This window comes from Tympanuchus pallidicinctus, unplaced genomic scaffold (assembly GCF_026119805.1).
Source record: "Tympanuchus pallidicinctus isolate F22 unplaced genomic scaffold, pur_lepc_1.0 scaffold19, whole genome shotgun sequence".
NCBI lineage: Eukaryota > Metazoa > Chordata > Aves > Galliformes > Phasianidae > Tympanuchus > Tympanuchus pallidicinctus.
Genome location: NW_026294710.1, coordinates 16,834,657 through 16,853,618, shown reverse-complemented (window position 1 = coordinate 16,853,618; position 18,962 = coordinate 16,834,657). Strand labels below are relative to the sequence as shown.

At 55.6% G+C, this 18,962-nt stretch overlaps 2 protein-coding genes and 3 long non-coding RNA genes across 15 annotated transcripts in view; 3 read left to right on the top strand and 2 right to left on the bottom strand.

The window, feature by feature from the left end:
* Window positions 1-7,633, top strand: part of PPP6R2 (protein phosphatase 6 regulatory subunit 2) — a 74,431-nt gene extending 66,798 nt beyond the window's left edge. For both annotated transcript variants that reach the window (XM_052681085.1, XM_052681084.1), the window contains 2 exons: window positions 1,971-2,114; window positions 3,309-7,633. In XM_052681085.1, the coding sequence (XP_052537045.1) occupies window positions 1,971-2,114; window positions 3,309-3,360 (196 nt within the window). In that variant the 3' untranslated portion in view covers window positions 3,361-7,633. The remainder of the gene's footprint in view (window positions 1-1,970; window positions 2,115-3,308) is intronic.
* The window catches only part of SBF1 (SET binding factor 1), a 148,474-nt gene that overhangs the window by 71,427 nt on the left and 58,085 nt on the right, over window positions 1-18,962 (bottom strand). For 6 of the 10 annotated variants that reach the window (XM_052681073.1, XM_052681076.1, XM_052681077.1 and 3 more), the window contains 4 exons: window positions 17,954-18,064; window positions 17,660-17,871; window positions 17,457-17,544; window positions 17,163-17,369 (listed from right to left, as the gene is read on the bottom strand). In XM_052681073.1, the coding sequence (XP_052537033.1) occupies window positions 17,163-17,369; window positions 17,457-17,544; window positions 17,660-17,871; window positions 17,954-18,064 (618 nt within the window). Of the gene's footprint in view, window positions 1-15,353; window positions 16,804-17,162; window positions 17,370-17,456; window positions 17,545-17,659; window positions 17,872-17,953; window positions 18,065-18,962 lie in introns of those variants that run through there. The other 4 variants (XM_052681079.1, XM_052681080.1, XM_052681082.1 and 1 more) reach the window with 1 other exon arrangement.
* On the top strand, window positions 10,689-11,925 carry LOC128079669 (uncharacterized). Its single transcript, XR_008206278.1, has 2 exons — window positions 10,689-11,077; window positions 11,447-11,925. It is a non-coding gene; the product is annotated as an uncharacterized LOC128079669 (long non-coding RNA).
* LOC128079673 (uncharacterized) lies at window positions 12,165-13,124 on the bottom strand. Its single transcript, XR_008206282.1, has 3 exons — window positions 13,008-13,124; window positions 12,652-12,807; window positions 12,165-12,227 (listed from the first exon to the last, which is right to left on the bottom strand). It is a non-coding gene; the product is annotated as an uncharacterized LOC128079673 (long non-coding RNA).
* LOC128079674 (uncharacterized) lies at window positions 18,063-18,865 on the top strand. The gene is made up of 3 exons (XR_008206283.1): window positions 18,063-18,236; window positions 18,677-18,761; window positions 18,802-18,865. It is a non-coding gene; the product is annotated as an uncharacterized LOC128079674 (long non-coding RNA).

Here is an 18,962-nt window from a genome sequence, read left to right as displayed (position 1 = left end):
GTGGGGTGAAACATCCTCCTTCCCACAGCAGTGCAAGCTGCTGCAGTTGGTCCCAGCCCTGAGCTGAGCTACGTGCTCACAGTGGATGTTTTGAGCTCTCCCATTTGGGATGTGTTTTCCTTTGTGCCTGCTCTGCTGCCCATCCATCCTGCACGGCCTGGGGTGCAGCTGTGTGCCTGCAGCTCCTTTTGGGGATGGGATGGGATGGGATGGAATGGAATGGAATGGAATGGAACAAGCATGCACAGAGCATGGAATGTGGCATGGAGCATGCAGCATGCCTGCAGCATTCTTGTAGAACATCAGTGCTCTTCTATCCAGAGAGAAGAGTGAAAGTGCAGTGACTTAATCCGAGGTCCAATTTCACCAGGAAACGTTTCCAACCAGAGGTGAACATTTCGTGCAGTAGTTGGCACAGATGGGATCTTTCCTGTGGACATGTTGGCCTTTCCAGTGGCAGATTGCATGTGAATTTGGTGTCCAGACCTCCCCGTATCCACCTGCTGCCTACCCAGCACCAACAGTGCATGCAGTGCTCTGCTCCAGGAGGGCTCAGCGTGAGCTGTGCTCAGCCATGCTCCTCATGCACATCCTGCTCCAGTGTCCATCCTACCTCTGTGTTTCCTGGAGCACCTTCACAGCATTTCGTTGTCTGTGACACTGATTGTTTCCCCATCAGAGCTGAGGATATCTGAAGGGAGTCCCAGAGGTGGGTAGGGCTGAGCTCCAGCTGAGGCAGTTCCATGCAGCACCAAACCCTTCCTGAGGTTCTTAGAGCCCATTCATGGCTGCAGCCTGAATTCCTTACAGATCCTTTGGTAGTGAGATGTAGATGAGCATTGCATGTGACCTCAGGAGCAGCACTACGTGCTGTCAGGTGGATTCCTTCATGGCACAGCTGGATTTCCAGCCAAGCTGCAGTGTGAGTGCTCCTGCTGGATGCAAGAGGCTCCTGCTGGATGCAAGAGGCTCCCAGCAGTCAGAGCTGAGGCAGGGCAGAAGGAGAAGCTGTGGGTTTTGCATGGTATCGTAGGAGTGAGTGCTGAAACTGAGCAGGAGAGAGGTGCCCAAAGAAGTGCAATGCTGAAACGCTCTCCACAAAGCCAGGGGAAACCTGCTGAGGAGCTGTCAGAAGGGAAGTGAGCTCCTGATGTTGTTGTCTTCACACAGAGAGCAGCATGTTGCTTCATTTGGTCTGGGCATCAGTTTTGCCATAGAGTGGTTCTGTGGCAACTTCTGCACCCATGGACTTGTGGATGGGTTTTAGCCCTGTTTTTCCAGGCACTCGCAGGAGAAATCTCTCATTGGCCTGAGGAAGCTTTGTGTTTTGGCAGTAGAGCAGAACGGGTTGGGCAGCCATTCTGTAGCACCTGAATCTCTGCAGAGAATCCCTTCTTGTCTAAAGCAACACGAAGGCATTCCAGGCGTCAGAAGCCTTCTTGAAGCCAGATAAAACCACAGCTCCATCAGGCTGCCCAGGGCCTGATGCAGCCTGGCCTTCCAAGCCTCCAGGGATGGAGCACCAACCACATCTCTGGGCAAGCTGTGTCACTGCCTCACCACCCTCCCTGTGAAAGACTTTTTTTCCTTGGATCCAACCTAAATCTCTCCACACTTGAAGCCATTTCCCCCTGTTCTACCAACACAGACCCTGCTCGAGGGTCTGCCCCCTCCTTTCCTGCAGCCCCTTGTTAGATACAGGCTGCTCTCACATCACCTCACAGCCTTCTGTTCTCCAGCTGCACAGCCCCAGCTCTCAGCCTGTCCTGTGACAGCTGTTCCATCCCTGGGATCATATATGCATAACATAATGCTTTTTAATCCCACTTTATTTTTGATTCTTCTTTCCTTATGGCAATTCTGTGGCCTGTGCCAGGAGAGGAGGAGAAGGAGGAACGTATTTTCTCTCGGGTAGAGTTGAAACCCCATTCACTGACCCTTTAACATGACCTTAACTTCTCCCCTCACAGCGATTCAGGCTGCATGGTGATTGATAAGCTGACCATCACAGACATGGGAACGACCAAAGCATCCAAACCACTGAACAATGCTGCCCAGCATCCAGAGGAGCACCAGAACACGGCGCCGGTCACAGAAATGGCCACGAAAGACAGGTGAGCTGGTCCAACCCACCAGCACTGCCCGTACCAGAGCCCCACGTCAGACAGTCCCAGGTGACAAAGCCAAGCAGGTGGGCTGTCCTATGGAACCTGCAGCTGATACCTGTGGTGTGAGAAGGAATTCAGGCCAGTGCTTTGAGCTTTGTGCCACCAGTCCTCTTAATTCCGCATCTGTTCTGGATATCAGCAACACTGCTGCTCGCACAGGAACTGCAGGGGAACTGTAGCATTTGAATCCACAGTTTGGTGAGGGTGTGTGGCCCTGCAGAACCATCCAGTGTTGGCCCTATGCATCCCTGTCCTGGGATAGGGCAGGGAAGCAAGGCAGCAGGACTGCAGCTGCAGTGCAGGCAGAGGAGCACCGAGGGGTCTGGGCTTTGATTTCACATAGAATCACACAGAATGGCTCAGGTTGGGAGGGACCTCAAGGATCGTGATGCTCCAACCCTCCTGCTGCATGCATGGCCCCCAACCTCCCCATTTCACAGCAGCCCAGGCTGCCCAGGGCCCCATCCAACCTGGCCTCCAACACCTCCAGCCATGGACGGGGCATCACAGCCTCTCTGGGCAGCTCTTCCAGCACCTCACCACTCCCATAGCAAAGAACTTCCCCCTCACATCCAACCTCCATCTGCCCTCCCTCAACTCCAAACCATTTCCCCTCGTCCTGCTCTCATCTCCCCTTTCCAAGACTTGACTCCCAAGTCCTCTTTATAGGCTCCCTTCAGGTCCTGCAGGCTGCACTGAGGTCACCCCACAGCCTCCTCTGCTCCATGCTCAACAAGCCCAGCTCCCTCAGCCTGTCTTTGCAGGACGTGCTGCAGCCCTCTGCTCATCTCTGTGGCTCCTCTGGCCCCTCTCCAACAACTCCCTGTCTTTCTTGCACTGGAGGCCCCACACCTGGATGCAGTGCTGCACATGGGGCCTCAGAGGGCAGAGCAGAGAGGGACAATCCCCTCCTGTCCCTGCTGCCACCCCTCTGCTGATGGAGGAGTGCAGCATTTTGTGAAGGGTCTGGGAGAGGTTCTGACTGGAGAAGCTGATTGCTTTATAGCAAGCAGAAGCAGCAGAAGTAGAGAAGTGATGGTTCAGGTGCTGCTGTAGAGGAGAGTATCCAGAATTAACCTTTAGGAGCAGGAGGACCCGGTGCTGTGTGTCTCTAATGTCGCTGTTTGGCTTTGTCCTTAGGAAAGAAGAAGCCTTGCCTTGTGCTGAAGCCACATTAAATGGCCCTGCTTGATGACACAGATGCAATGGGACGTGTGTGATCCAGGCCAGGCTGCTACCTGGTGATGCAATTTGTCAATTTCTTTTTTTTTTTTTTTTTTTCCTTTTTTTTTTTTTTTTTTCATTTTAATTTTATTTTTTAATAAATGCTGCATTGATGAGAGAGCTGGCATTCAGGACCAGACACGGAGTTTCGACACCAACAATCTGTTCTGAAAGACACTCGCACTGTCTAAATGTAGCATCCATCAGTTAGTCATCACAGGAATGATGGGGTTCTTCCCAAGCAAGCCTTCTGCCTAACTTCAATTCCTGTCCCCTTCCCTCTCTCCCTTGGTTTTGTTTTGTATCTGGGGTTCAGTCCTATTTTCTTAGTGTTATTGCACACAGTATTCAGCTTCTCTTCCGAAAGGTAGCAGGTCTAACGCTGGGACACGGACAGCACACAGCAGTCCCACAGTCGTGTGACCAAAGTTCCTGATGGAGCTGCCCTTTGGGCAGCGTTTGCACCGCTTTTGTATAGCAATAAAGCCTTATCAGAAACATTTCATAGGAGGAAAAAAGATGCAAACACTTTAAACGGGACGAGGCAGGGAGGGTTTTTTTTGTTTCTTTTTTTTTTTGTGGGATGGGAGGGATATCACCGACGTCGTCCCGAGCCAGAGGCCAGGTAGCCAACCTGCTGTCGTGCTGGACTGTCTCGAGAAGCGGCCAGGCTCTGAATTCGTAGCTCCGTGCTCTGCCGGTGAGAGGCGGGCTGGTTCACTGCAGGACCTCAGGTCGCCGGCAGCCGGCCTCTGCTGTCTGAGCCATCACAGCTCCACCTCCCGGATGCCCTCCGTTGGCTGCGGAGTTTGCAAAGGAGGCAACGCGACCGAGAGGAGAGCGATGCTTCGGACTGCTGCCGTGCAGGAGCAAGAGCAGATATGGCACAAACAGGTTATCAGGTGTTTGCTGGCTTTTTTGGAGACTGTTGTATTTTCAAATGATTATTATGAAAAATCCTTTTTTTTTTGTTTTTGTTTTTGTTTTTGTTTTGTTGTTTTGTTGTTTCGTTGTTTTTTCTTCTGTTTGTTTCGTTCTGTTTTTAAAGTTTTTTAATGGATGCAGGAACAGCAACACTTTTGCACTTTGTACCTAGCGACAACATTGGAGAATGAAATGGCCCCAGCACAGGACTCCTGCTGTTACTTTACACCCCCCACCCCGGGCAGGCAGTGAGCTGGGGGACGTGGGATGGTTGAGCACAGCAGCACAAAGCACCGGACTGCACCTCACGCTGCCTGGGAGCAAGGTCAGTTACAGATGGCTGCTTGCCCACACAGCGCAGGACCTGCCGTGCAGGCAGGAGGACCCGATCCTGTGAGGACCGTGCCAGCTCTGCTCTGCTTTTTTGTCCCCCGTCTCTGCGTTGAGCTCCTTGCCAGATGGACTCGTGCACACAGATCACACAGGTGTAGCTGTTGGGCTGCTGCAGCCCCGGGGTCACCGTCTGCTGCCAACCTGCCTGGTGTGTAAGCCGTGTGCTGACACCCATCAGCATCCAGCGCTGCTTCTTTCAGTAGATCTGAGCTGGAAAATCGTTCACTTTGGAATAAAAGCATGAAGCTCGACACGTAGGTAGCCAAATAGCTTCTTTTCCAATGTATTCTCACCTGTGCACCACGAGAGACTTCACCCTGTGAGTATGAAAAGTACCTCGCTCCCACCTGTTGTTGAGCAAAGGGCATCCGAGCCAGACTTGGGGCTCCGAGGAAAACACCACCTTTATTTCCAACTGTGATCTGTGTGTAGTGCAGATGAGATTTGCCCAACCACCGGGTGCGCCTTGGGGGTGAGGTGAACACAGTGCTTTCACTGCTGGAGTCATTGTGCTCCGCAGGGTCGCTGTCTGATGGTGACTGCAGCACGAGGCTGTTGTCTGCCCAAGCGTTACACCTTTCCGTTTTTTGCTCTTAGGGAAGATGTGTTGGTTCAGAGCACCAGGGCTGGAGATGGGAGCGCGGGAGGCGGTGTGAAAGCGATGCGCTGGGGTTGTGAGCTGCTGATGGCTGCCATTTGTGCCTGCTGCAATCCCTGGGTGCTCGCGTGGCACAGCGCCGTTGTTTTGGAACTCTTTCCCCCTCCTCCTCCTCGTAACTTAAAAGAGAGAATTTAAAGATGCTTTGTGCTGGAAGGAGAACTCTCACCTGCTTTGTTACCCTGCTTGCCCATTAGAGAGCCGTCCCGCTCTTGGCCAGGATGAGTAGTTTGGAGTTCCTCGTTGGCAACGTGTTTGATGAAGTCTTAATTTTCAGAGGATTGGTGCTAGAGATTTTCTGGAAACCAGGTTAGGGAGTTCTTTAAACACCCCAAAAACGATACTATAGGAAAGCATTCGTCAAACATTGATCTCTGCAGCTGATGGAAGGCTGCTATGGGGCTCAGTCCCAGTAACTTCCAGGTGGTGACAGTGTGCTTGTCCGGTCCCTTCCCACCTACAGTCCCACCAGTGGCTGTGAGCTCTGCCGTGCTGCAGCCGTGCCCAGCCTGCTCAGGCCCATCGGCAGCAGGCAGGATGGGATCTCCCTCCCATCGTGAGGTGTTTCCAGCTCCCTTGCTCTGCTGACACACCATCTTTGCACGAGATGCTGCCATACCCTTGCAGCACAGTGTTGGCTGGTGTCACAGGAGCCCTGCTCCGCTGTCCCTGCGTGTTCTGCTGTGCTGGGCCTGGCTTTGGGAGCAGAGCTGCAGAGGTGTGCGAGGATTTCTCTCTCTGTGCCTTCCGTTGCCCTCTCCCACCTTTTGGCTTTGAGTCTGTAAGTCTGAAGGGAAGCTCGTGATGATGTATTTCAAACCTAGCGGTAAGCAGACTGCAGGTGTAGTGCAGCTGAACTTACTGAGGGACTCGGCACCAACCAGAGGGTTTCTCCTTGCTGGATTTGGGGCTCTGCAATGCAGAACAGACCCAGAGCCCAACTACATCCACAAGAAAAGCCCCCCTACCTGTGCAGTTTGATCAGGAAACAACAAAGTCAGACTTAGCCCTGTCCTTCCTCTTCTACGTGCAGTGTTTGGACTTTGTCCATGTCTGTGTGGCATGTAGAATTTGGGTTTTGAACACGTGTGAGCGTGTCTCCGGGTGCAAATCTGCAGTGTGTGTGGTCCCAGGTACGTTCAGCACACATGCAGTTGGGTATTGCAAGCTGGAGCAGCGAGATGTGGACTGAGAGCGAGATGGAAACACGGGGTGGAGGGAGTAGGGGGGTCGAATCAACATTTCTCTTTGCTTTGGTTTTTAATTGGACCTCGTGCTTGAATCCTTCCTTGCTGCACACTAAGAGCAGCGAAGGCAGAGAGCTGGTGCTGCATTCCCTCTTCGTACCGAGATGCGGCATTGAGTCCTGGGCTGGAATTCCTTTGCTGTCCTCGAGAGGCGAGGGCCTCAAACCCACACGCAGGGGATCAGTCCCTCAGATGACAGCATGCCACGGCCCAGCTGGGTGCTGCGAGCTCTGAGCACAGGGTCGGCGGGTTAAAAACCATTTGCAATGAGGTTTGGGCTGTGATTTACCTCTGCGTGGCATCGACAACAACAACGACAAAAAGCAACCTTTGGTCGGGGCGGCCGTGCGTCGTTAGCTAATTACGGACAGTGCCTTAGCTTATCTCCGGGGTTATGCACCGTTTTTATAGGTCTGAGCTGAAGTGGGAGCCTCCAGAAGCACACACACAACGTGTCCAACCATCTCTGCAATGCATCCCGGTGGCCGTTTTGAGACTCTTTGGGTTCGATGCGGTTCTGACGGACTCGACGTGGCTGAAGTTCCCAGGTCACAGGGAGTGAGGAGGTGATCTCTGGGTGATGCTTTCCCTCCGTGGCAGCTGCCGACGGTGCCATCTGATGGGACGTTCCCAGGAACCTGAGCAGCATTTGCTGTGTACGTATGCATAGAAACCTCCTGCCGGATGGAAGCAGGGAAAACAAAACGATCAAGCTCCGATGTGTTCACTTGTCTCACCCAGAACTCACTCACCTCACTGCTGGAAGGCCGTTACGGCGCTGCTCTGACCTCTCCATTAAGTGTTGTACAAAAAATTGACCATTTCCCAATGACTGTTACCTGTCACCTTTCCCAGCCTGCATATAAAGATGTTGGTGAGATGCACTGTGTGCAAAACGTGTTTTTGTATCTCTCCGTGGAGCTGCGGGGCTGTTTGTAAAGGGCGCATTCTTCCCCATCTCTTTATTATTTCCTCATCTGTTTGGACAGATGTCAACTATTAAAAACCTTTTCTCGGCGGCTCTGTTCTCATTGATGGTTGTTCAGAGCTTTCTGAAAGCTGCCCTGGTCGTGCTGTAGGGATTTCCCATTGTCGGTGGGTTCTCATAACAGTGACTTCTCATGCAGAACACCGCTGGCCCTCACGGAACCAAACTCAGGATGGGATATCCCAGATGGAGCCACGCATCTCCCAGGGGCTCTGAAAGGCAGTTGGCAGCTTTCCGTGGCTCCAGTGGCCCTCGGTGGCTCCCAGTGGCTCTCAGTGGCTCTCGAGGCTCCCAGTGGCTCTCAATCACTTTCAGTGGCACCCAGTAGCTCTTGGTGGCTCTCAATTGCTCCCAGTGGCTCCCATTGCCCTCCTGAAGCTCTTGGTGGCCCTCACTGGCTCTCAATGGCCCCCTGTGGTTCTCAGTGGCTCTCAGTGGCTCTCAATTGCTCTCAGTGGCTCTCAGTGGCTCTCAATTGCTTTCAGTGGCTCTTGGTGGCTCTCAGTTACTCTCAGTGACTCCCAATGGCTCCCCATAGCTCTCAGTGGCTCTCAATCGCTCCCAGTGGCTCCCAGTGGCTCTCAGTCATTCTCAGTGGCCCAAAGTAGCTCTTGGTGGCTCTCAATTGCTCTTAATGGCTTCCAGTGGCTCTCAGTGACTCTCTGTTGTTCTCAGTGGCTTCCAATGGCTCTGAATGACCCTCCCATAGCTCACAGTGGCTCTCAGTGGCTCTTGATCGCTCTCAGTGACTCTCGGTGACTCTGCGTTGCTCTCAATACCAATCAGTTGCTCCCAGTGGCTTCCAGTGACTCTCAATTGCTCTCAGTGGTTCCCAATGCCACCCCCACCCTGTAGCTCTCGGTCGCTCCCAGTGGCTCTCCGTGGCTCTGAGTGCCTCCTGGTGGTTCTTGGTGGCTCTCAATTGCTCTCAGACTCCCAAAGGCCCCCCATGGCTCTCGGTGACTCTCAATGGCTCTCAGTGATTCTCAGTGGTTCTCAGTTGCTCCCAGTGGCTCTCAGTTGTGCTCTGTGGCTCCCAGTGGCCTCACATAACTCTGAGTAGCTCTTGGTGGCTCCCAGTGGCTCTCACTCTCAATCACTCAGTGGTTTCCGTTGTCTCCCAGTAGCTCCCAGTGGCCCCTCGTATCTCTCAGTGGCTCTGGTGGCTCCCAATGGATCCAAATGGCTCCCAGTAGCTCAGAGTGCCCTTTATTAGCTCTCAGTAGCTCTTGGTGGCTCTCAATGGCTTCCAATGGATCCCAGTGGCTCCCAGTAGCTCCCAGTGGCCCCTCTTAGCTCTTAGTGGCTATTGGTGGCTCTCAATTGCTTCCAATGGATCCCAGTGGATTCCAGTGGCTCTCAGTGGCCTCTCTTAGCTCTTAGTGGCCCCTCTTAGCTCTCAGTGGCTCTTGGTGGCTCTCAATGGCTCCCAGTGGCTCCCAATAGCTCCCAGTGGCCCCTCTTAGCTCTTAGGGGCTATTGGTGGTTCTCAATGGCTCCCAATGGATCCCAGTGGCTCCCAGTAGCTCCCAGTTGTCCGTCAGCTCTTAGTGGCTATTGATGGCTCTCAGTGGCTTCCAATGGATCCCAGTGGCTCCCAGTAGCTCCCAGTGGCCCCTCTTAGCTCTCAGTGGCTATTGGTGGCTCTCAGTGGCTCCCAATGGATCCCAGTGGCTCCCAGTAGCTCCCAGTTGTCCCTCAGCTCTTAGTGGCTATTGATGGCTCTCAGTGGCTCTCAATGGCTCCCAGTGGCTCCCAATAGCTCCCAGTGGCCCCTCTTAGCTCTTAGGGGCTATTGGTGGTTCTCAATGGCTCCCAATGGATCCCAGTGGCTCCCAGTAGCTCCCAGTGGCCCCTCATCTCTTAGTGGCTATTGATGGCTCTCAGTGGCTTCCAATGGATCCCAGTGGATCCCAGTGGCTCCCAGTGGCCCCTCATCTCTTAGTGGCTATTGGTGGCTCTCAGTGGCTCTCAATGGATCCCAGTGGATCCCAGTGGCTCCCAGTGGCCTCTCTTAGCTCTTAGTGGCCCCTCTTAGCTCCCAATGTCTCCCAGTGGCTCTTGGTGGCTCCCAATGGCTCCCAGTGGCTCCCAGTAGCTGCCAGTGGCCCCTTTTAGCTCTTAGTGGCTCCCAGTGGCACAGGGCCAGTCCTTGTGGAGCTTGGCTCAGCTGGCATTGCCGGTGTCACTCAGCACATGGAGGATGCCCCATTTCCCTTAAGGCACATTGATGTCACGTCACTTCTTCGCTCCAAAGCAACAGAGAACCATTCATTACCCCCATTTGTAACAACAGATGGCTTGGATACGGGCACAGCACGCAAAAGAGGGACGTGCAGTCATCAGCTCATGGCTCAGCACTGGGTTCTGTTGTGTGATTGGGAGCGAAGGCATCAGGGGTGGGAGAGCATCCTATCATTCCTTGCTTCTCGCAGCCGTCATCCCAGCACCTCACGTTGGGTTTAGGGACACCTCTTGGGACCGGGTCGCATCCTTCCCTCCCACCACGGCCCTGTCCTGCTGCAGGGAGAGCAATAACAGGCAGAACATCAGTGCCTTTCTTCGAGTTTGGAAGTGGTTGCTTCTCGTTCCCAGCTCCGGAATCACTTTTGGAATCAATTCTCATCTCCAGATACCCAAGAAGCAAAGTGAAAGAGAGCCCAGAAGGATCCCGTGCCGTCAGAGTCATTTTCGAGTACCCCGTTGTGGTTCCCAGTGCCTTATGACCACCCTGGATCCAACGAGAGGTATCGTGGTTCATCTCACTCTTCTCCTCTGCCTCCCTCCCCAGGACTCACTCACACTGTCCCCATATCCTTGGGGTGCCCACATCGTCCTCACGTCCCCAAAATGCTCACACCGTCCCCCCATCTTGGGGTGCTCACACTGTCCCCATGTCCCCAGAACACTCAAACCATCCCCATGATCTTGGGGTGCTCACACCACCACCATTCTTGGAGTGCTCACTCCATCCCCATGGTCTTGGGGTGCTCACATCACCCCCATGTCCCCATCATCACCCATTTTGGGCTGCTCACCCCATCCCCATGGTCTTGGGGTGCTCACATCACCCCCAGGTCCCCATCATCACCCATTTTGGGCTGCTCACCCCATCCCCATGGTCTTGGGGTGCTCACATCACCCTCATGTCCCCATTGTCACCCATTTTGGGCTGCTCACCCCATCCCCATGGTCTTGGGCTGCTCACATCACCCCCACATCCCCATCATCACCCATTTTGGGGTGTTCACCCCATCCCCATGGTCTTGGGGTGCTCACATCACCCTCATGTCCCCATCATCACCCATTTTGGGGTGCTCACATCACCCCCACATCCCCATCATCACCCATTTTGGGCTGCTCACCCCATCCCCATGGTCTTGGGGTGCTCACATCACCCCCACATCCCCATCATCACCCATTTTGGGCTGCTCACCCCATCCCCATGGTCTTGGGGTGCTCACATCACCCCCACGTCCCCATCATCACCCATTTTGGGGTGCTCACCCCATCCCCAGGTCCCCATCATCACCCATTTTGGGCTGCTCACCCCATCCCCATGATCTTGGGGTGCTCACATCACCCCCAGGTCCCCATCATCACCCATTTTGGAGTGCTCACTCCATCCCCATGGTCTTGGGCTGCTCACATAACCCCACATCCCCATCATCACCCATTTTGGGGTGTTCACCCCATCCCCATGGTCTTGGGCTGCTCACATCACCCTCATGTCCCCATTGTCACCCATTTTGGGGTGCTCTCATCACCCCCATGTCCCCATCATCACCCATTTTGGGCTGCTCACCCCATCCCCATGATCTTGGGGTGCTCACATCACCCCCAGGTCCCCATCATCACCCATTTTGGGGTGCTCACATCACCCCCAGGTCCCCATCATCACCCATTTTGGGGTGCTCACCCCATCCCATGGTCTTGGGGTGCTCACATCACCCTCATGTCCCCATTGTCACCCATTTTGGGGTGCTCTCATCACCCCCATGTCCCCATCATCACCCATTTTGGGGTGCTCTCATCACCCCCATGTCCCCATCATCACCCATTTTGGGGTGCTCTCATCACCCCCATGTCCCCATCATCACCCATTTTGGGGTGCTCTCATCACCCCCATATTCTTGGGGTGCCCACATCACACCCATGTCTTCATCATCACCCATTTTGGGCTGCTCACCCCATCCCTTTGCCTTCATTGCTCCACTCCTGAGAATCCAATGATGCGTCGTCGTGTGCTGGAATAGAGCAGTGTTTCATAGGAAATATTTCATTGCTATTCAATTTGTAATTTAAATTAAAAAACAAAACAAAACCAAACCAAACACCTCATTTGTCCACACTGCGTGTAAACATTTTCCCCTATCAAACATAAATATTCCTCATCCAAATCCTGATTTTTGTAATGGAAAGGTTATGACTGTTATTGCTGTAGAACAGAGAGAAAACGATGCTGAGAAGCTGCAGTTGAGCTTCTCTCTCAGCAGCAGAACAGTGGAAATGTTCTGACATTCCATGGTACGCAGCCGAATTTCGGCATCAGAGCCTGCGCTGATGGGGCTGGGATGGGATGGGGCTCCATGATGGGATGAACTGGGATGGACTGGAGCTCTGTGCTGGGATGGGGCTCCATGATGGGATGAACTGGGGTGGACTGGAGCTCTGTGCTGGGACGGGGCTCCATGATGGGATGGAGCTCCATGATGGGATGGAGCTCCATGATGGGATGGGGCTCCATGATGGGATGAACTGGGGTGGACTGGAGCTCTGTGCTGGGATGGGGTTCCATGATGGGATGAACTGGGGTGGACTGGAGCTCTGTGCTGGGATGGGGTTCCATGATGGGATGGAAGTGGGGTGGAGAGGAGCTCTGTGCTCAGATGGTTCTGTGCTGGGATGGAGCTCCATGATGGGATGGAGCTCCGTGATGGGATGAACTGGGATGGAGACGAGCTTTGTGCTGGGATGGAGCTCCATGATGGGATGAACTGGGGTGGAGAGGAGCTCTGTGCTGGGATGGAGCTCCATGATGGGATGAACTGGGGTGGGATGGAGCTCTGTGCTGGGATGGAGCTGTGCTGGGGTGGGTGTCTGACTGGGACTGCCCTCATGATGGGATGTAGCTGTACTGGGATGGGATGGAGCTCTGTGCTCAGATGGTTCCGTGCTGGGATGGAGCTCCATGATGAGATGGAGCTCCGTGATGGGATGAACTGGGATGGAGAGGAGCTTCGTTCTGGGATGGAGCTCTGTACTGGGATGGGGCAGTGCTGTGCTGTGCTGTGCTGGAGCTCTGTTTTGAAATGGAGCTGTGCTGGAGTGGAGCTCTGTGATGGGATGGAACGGGGATGGAGAGGAGCTCTGTACTGGGATGGAGCTCCATGATGGGATGGAACTGGGATGGAGAGGAGCTTTGTGGGAGTGGGACTGGACTGTGCTGGGATGGGATGGGACGGAGCCATACTGGGATGGAATGGAGCCATACTGGGATGGGACGGAGCCGTACTGGGATGGGACAGAGCCATACTGGGATGGGATGGGACAGAGCCATACTGGGATGGGACGGAGGTCTACTGGGGTGGGACAAAGCAGTAGTGGGCTGTAGCTCTGTGCTGATGGGAGCTGTGCTGGGAGCTCCGTGCTGTGTGTGGAGGTGCAGGGATGGGGATGGAGGTGCTGGGTCACCCTGGCTGTGGGGCCACGTGAGGTGGGGAGCACCCAAACGCTTCCATGCCTTCTCCCCCACCCCAAGCTGTGCACACAGGGACCCTTGACGTGGATATAAATGGAGAATTCTGAATTCCATTCGCTCCAGAGCCGTTCTTCCATCCAATTCACAATCTGGGAGTTCTGCACCCTGCCAGGACCCCAAACCGCTGCCAGGACCCAAATTGCTGCTTTCAAATCACTGACCCACAACGTTTCCAAAAGGATCAATCGCCCCGTGGGGCACTGAGAGCCACTGCCATCCTGGGGTGGTGACGGTGGTGGCACTGTGGCAGTTCCAGCATTGGCACAGCGGCACTCCTGGCGTTGTCACCACGGCTGTCCCAGTGTTGGCACCGTGCTGGTGGAGGTTTGGGCTCTTTGGCAGTCTTGGTGTTGTCACCGTGTTGGTCCCACTGTTGGCACTGCAATGGTGACGGTGTTGGCAACATGGCGGTCCCAGCATTGACCCCATGGCAGCCCCACTATTGACCCCATGGCAGCCCCAGCATTGACCCTATTGCAGCCCCACTGTTGATCCCATTGCAGCCCCACTGTTGACCCCATGGCAGCTCCACTGTTGACCCCAAAATGGCAGCCCCACTGTTGACCCCATGGCAGCCCCACAGTTGGCACTGCAATGGTGATGGTGTTGGCACCATGGCAGTCCCAGCATTGACCCCATGGCAGCCGCACTGTTGGCACTACAGTGGTGATGGTGTTGGCACCATGGCGGTCCCAAAATTGACCCCATTGCAGCCCCACTGCTGACCCCATGCAGCCCCACTGTTGACCCCATGGCAGCCCCACTGTTGACCCCATGGCAGTCCCAGCATTGACCCCATGGCAGCCCCACTGTTGGCACTGCAGTGGTGATGGTGTTGGCACCATGGCAGTCCCAGCATTGACCCCATGGCAGCCCCACTGTTGGCACAGTATCAGACCCAGTGTTGACCCCATGGCAGTCTTGATGTTTTCACCGTGGTGGTTCCACTGTTGGCACCACAGTGGTCCCAGCATTGACCCCATGGCAGCCACACTGTTGACCCCATGGCAGTTCCAGCATTGACCCCATGGCAGCCCTACAGTTGGCACTGCAGTGGTGATGGTGTTGGCACCATGGCGGTCCCAAAATTGACCCCATGCAGCCCCACTGTTGACCCCATGGCAGCCCCAGCATTGACCCCATGGCAGCCGCACTGTTGGCACTGCAGTGGTGATGGTGTTGGCACCATGGTGGTCCCACTGTTGACCCCAAAATGGCAGTCCCAATGTTGACCCCATGGCAGCCCCAGCATCGACCCCATGGCAGCCCCACTGTTGGCACTGCAGTGGTGATGGTGTTGGCACCATGGCAGTCCCAGCATTGACCCCATGGCAGCCCCACTGTTGACCCCAAAATGGCAGTCCCAATGTTGATCCCATTTCAGCCCCACTGTTGACCCCACGGCAGCCCCACTCTCAGCACCGCATTGCTCCCCACTTGGGTGCTGGCACATCAGTCCTGTTGTTATCGTGCTCCCATCCCTCTGTTGACCCCCCAGCAGCCCCAGGCTCAGCCCCCACCCCTTACAGCCCCCCTCCCCATCCCAGCCCAGGCTCGCAGCGTCCCCGCAGCCTCTCCCCAATGCCCCCCTGCTTACAGGCCTTCATTTTCCTCAGCCCCACACCGGCTGCACTGCGTACAGCAATAAGAATCACAGAGGGAATCCTGAGGTCTGGGGGGAGGAAGGGGGGAGAGGGGAGGGGGTGCAGGCGGTGCAATGCCATGGCAGAGGGGGGAGCCGCTTCCTCCCCACGCTGCCCTTAAGCATCAAAGCCGGGTCTCTGTCAGCAATGGCTGTGTGCACATACGAGGGACAGGTTTTCCAACGACTGCCTTTGCTCCCTGTTTATATCTATATATTACTATTATTATTTTTCCTGAGTAATTCCAGATGTACTTTTAGCCTCTCTACTGTCAGAAACTTTTATATTGTAAAAAAAAAAAAAGCAAAAAAAACCAACCAAAAAAAAAACCCCCAAACGGATGCTGGTGGTTTTGGGTCATTTTGGTTTTCGGTTGGGTTTGGTTTGGTAAAAAAAGAGGACGGAAACTAAAAAAATAAATAGAAAACCAAACAGAAATCTGCATCTCTGTCCGCTGTCGGGTTCAGGCTGTAAATCCCAACTGTCCATCAATAAGAGCTCAAAGCAGGCTGGCGGTGCTGGGTTCCCTTGGGGTTCTGTGTGGGTCCTCAGCCCCCAGCACAGCACTGAGGCACCTCGAAACGCCTCCTTTTTTTGTTTCTTTTCTTTTTTATTAAACTCCGTTAGTTTCCTCTTCTTATAGAATAACCTTTTTTTGTCTGTGTTTTTCCTCTAGGCACAATACAATACAAGGACTCTGTCATGTTTGACACAATGTACAGAAACGTCAATAATCTACAACTGCTCCGCGACGTTACAAAAACCTCCTGGTGACATCGGCTACCGGCCATCGTGGGGCCATAAAACAAAAGGGGGGGAGGGGGGTCAGAAAGGGGATTTGGGGAGGGGGGTTCAGACTGTACAAAGACCTGGGCGCCGAAATAAAACATTGTACTCTTAAAAACAAGACGGGTCGGGAGGCAGCAGAGCTGCGGGATGGGGGAGCTGAGCCCAAACCCCAAATCCTGTGCAGGATCTGTTTGTGTACCGAGAGCCCCCCCCCCCCCCTCCCTCCCCCCCCTTTCTGCACTGATGCCGGGAACAGCAATAAGGGGGGGGGGTGGGGGGTTTGTGGGGCAGCGGGGGCACAAAGCTGGGGGTTCCCCCAGTCCTGTAGGCTCAGCCTGGCAGCTCTGCGGTGCCGTGAGCTCAGCGCAGCCCTGGGGAGGTGGGGGGGGGGATGAAGCCCACGGTGCTGCTCCCCAACTGCCTGCCATGGGGGGAAAAAGGAGCAGGGATTGCAGGGATTGCACAGCGCTCGGCGGCTCCGCTCAGCCTTTGCGTCATCGCCCGGCGCCGCTGCGGCTCAGCCGGACCCCAGCCTGGGCTCAGCGTCGGCCCCCCCTGCACAAAGAGACGGGCGGAGGACGGAGGGCTGGCGGCTGCTCATGCAGGCGTGGGGACAGCAGCCCTGCAGCAGCACTCTGTCCAACGCTGCCGTCGCTGCTGCTGCTGCTGCTGCTGCACAGAGCAGGGCGAGGCTTGCAGACGATGGTAACCGCAGGGCAGAGCGACGCCGTGGTGCCACAACCCGCTTCAGCTCGGCGCCGTCCTCCACAACGCAAGTCCTGCCACCGCAGGGTGCAGAGCTGCTCCCCCCGGCTCCATCTCCTGCTCTGCCCCGGCTCAGGGCTCTGCTCCGCGTTGCCGGGGTGCCGCAGGCGGCCGTGCGTGGGATCGGGGCTCCCTGAGCCGCTCTCATGCGTCCGACAAGCAGCTCTGGATGCGGTCGATCCACTGCTGGGCCAACTGCACGTCCTGGGCGCAGAAATTGTAAACGCGTTTCGTCGTCTTCAGCTGAGGAGGAGGAGGGAGAAGAGGAGGTGAACCTCTCAGTACCGAAAGGGAGCCTATAAAGAGGACTTGGGAGTCAAGTCTTGGAAAGGGGAGATGAGAGCAGGACGAGGGGAAATGGTTGGGAGTTGGAGGAGGGCAGATGGAGGTTGGATGTGAGGGGGAAGTTCTTTGCTATGGGAGTGGTGAGGTGCTGGAAGAGCTGCCCAGAGAGGCTGTGATGCCCCGTCCATGGCTGGAGGTGTTGGAGGCCAGGTTGGATGGGGCCCTGGGCAGCCTGGGCTGCTGTGAAATGGGGAGGTTGGGGGCCCTGTATGAGGCAGGAGGGTTGGAGCTTCGTGATCCTTGAGCTCCCTTCCAACCCAACCCGTTCTGTGGTCCTTTGAGAGAAGCACAGTGGGTGCTGCACAGCCCCCTGCCCCCAGCTCAGCACTCACGTCGAAGAACGCTTTCTCATCCACCGTCTTCGGGGCTCCCATGGTGGGGGTTCCAGGCGTGATGGATTCCACCTCGGCCAGATCAATGACACCTTTGCACTCCGTGTCCATCCGGCTGTCGTAGTACCGCAGCTGGGGAGAGGCCCACGTCGTGCTCAGCACCCAGGGACGGAGCGCTGCCGGCCTCCCCTCGCCCCCCCCTGCCCGACCCCTGGGTACCTGGTGCTTGGTTTTATCCAGCACGAACCAGCGAGGCTTCCAGGGCTTCATGAAGGCTCCCTTCTTGTACAAAGACCCCTCGTAGGACCTGCGGGGCCAGGCAGCGCCTCAGCGCCATCTGCGTCAGCCCAGCCCCACCGCGGAACCCACTGAGCCTCCCCCTCCCTGGGCAGGATCCCACCCCCCCAGTGCCCCACGCCTGCCTGTTCTCGCTCTCTGACATCTGGAACTGGCTGTACAACGTGCTGGTGCTCCTGCGGCCGCCCTGCTTCCCGCTGGACGGCGTGGATGTGCTGCTGGTGTCACTGTCGAGGCTGAGGTTGAGGGTGGAGCCCACGCCGCTCTCCTGCAGGTACACCCCCAGCGAGCGGCGGTGGTGCGAGAGCCCCGAGGACATCAGCAGGGAGCTGGGGGTCTGCGGGCACACAGAGCACAGCGTGAGGATGAGGGGGCTGAGGGCAGCGCCGAAGCCTCAGCCGGCCCCTCTAAAGCCCTACCCGGCTGCCCTCCTGCCGAGCCTCGGTGCGCTGAGAGGCTTTGATTTTGTCCCACGTGTCCTTCCAGCGCTCCGGGACCTGCCCCAGCTCCATCTCCAGGTTGTGCAGGTCCTGCAAGGGGAGAAGTCAGGCGTCGGCACAGAGAGTCCCCGTCCCAGGGGGCAAAACTGACTGCGGATGTGGCCACGGGGCGCAGCCCAACGCAGGGCTCATCGCAGAGCCACTGAGTTACAGAACCACAGCAAGGTTGGGTTGGAAAAGAGCACAGAGCATAGAAGGTCGAGTTGGGTTGGGAGGAACCCCACAGAGCAGAGCCACAGAAGGATGGGTTGGAAGGGACCCTATAGAGCTGAGTCGCAGAAGGTTGGGTTGGAAGGGACCCTATAGAGCAGAGCCACAGAAGGATGGGTTGGAAGGGACCCTATAGAGCAGAGCCACAGAAGGATGGGTTGGAAGGGACCCTATAGAGCAGAGCCACAGAAGGATGGGTTGGAAGGGAACCTATAGAGCAGAGCCTCAGAAGGATGGGTTGGAAGGGACCCTATAGAGCAGAGCCACCAAACACTGGGTTGGAAGGGACCCTATAGAGCAGAGCCACCAAACACTGGGTTGGAAGGGACCCTATAGAGCAGAGCCACAGAAGGATGGGTTGGAAGGGACCCTATGGAGCAGAGCCACCAAACACTGGGTTGGAAGGGACCCTATAGAGCAGAGCCACAGAAGGTTGGGTTGGAAGGAACCCTATAGAGCAGAGCCACAGAAGGTTGGGTTGGAAGGGACCCTATAGAGCAGAGCCACAGAAGGTTGGGTTGGAAGGGACCCTATAGAGCAGAGCCACAGAAGGATAGGTTGGAAGGAACCCTATAGAGCAGAGCCACAGAAGGTTGGGTTGGAAGGGACCCTATAGAGCAGTGTCACAGAAGGTTGGGTTGGAAGGGACCCTATAGAGCAGAGCCACAGAAGGTTGGGTTGGAAGGGACCCTATAGAGCAGAGCCACAGAAGGATAGG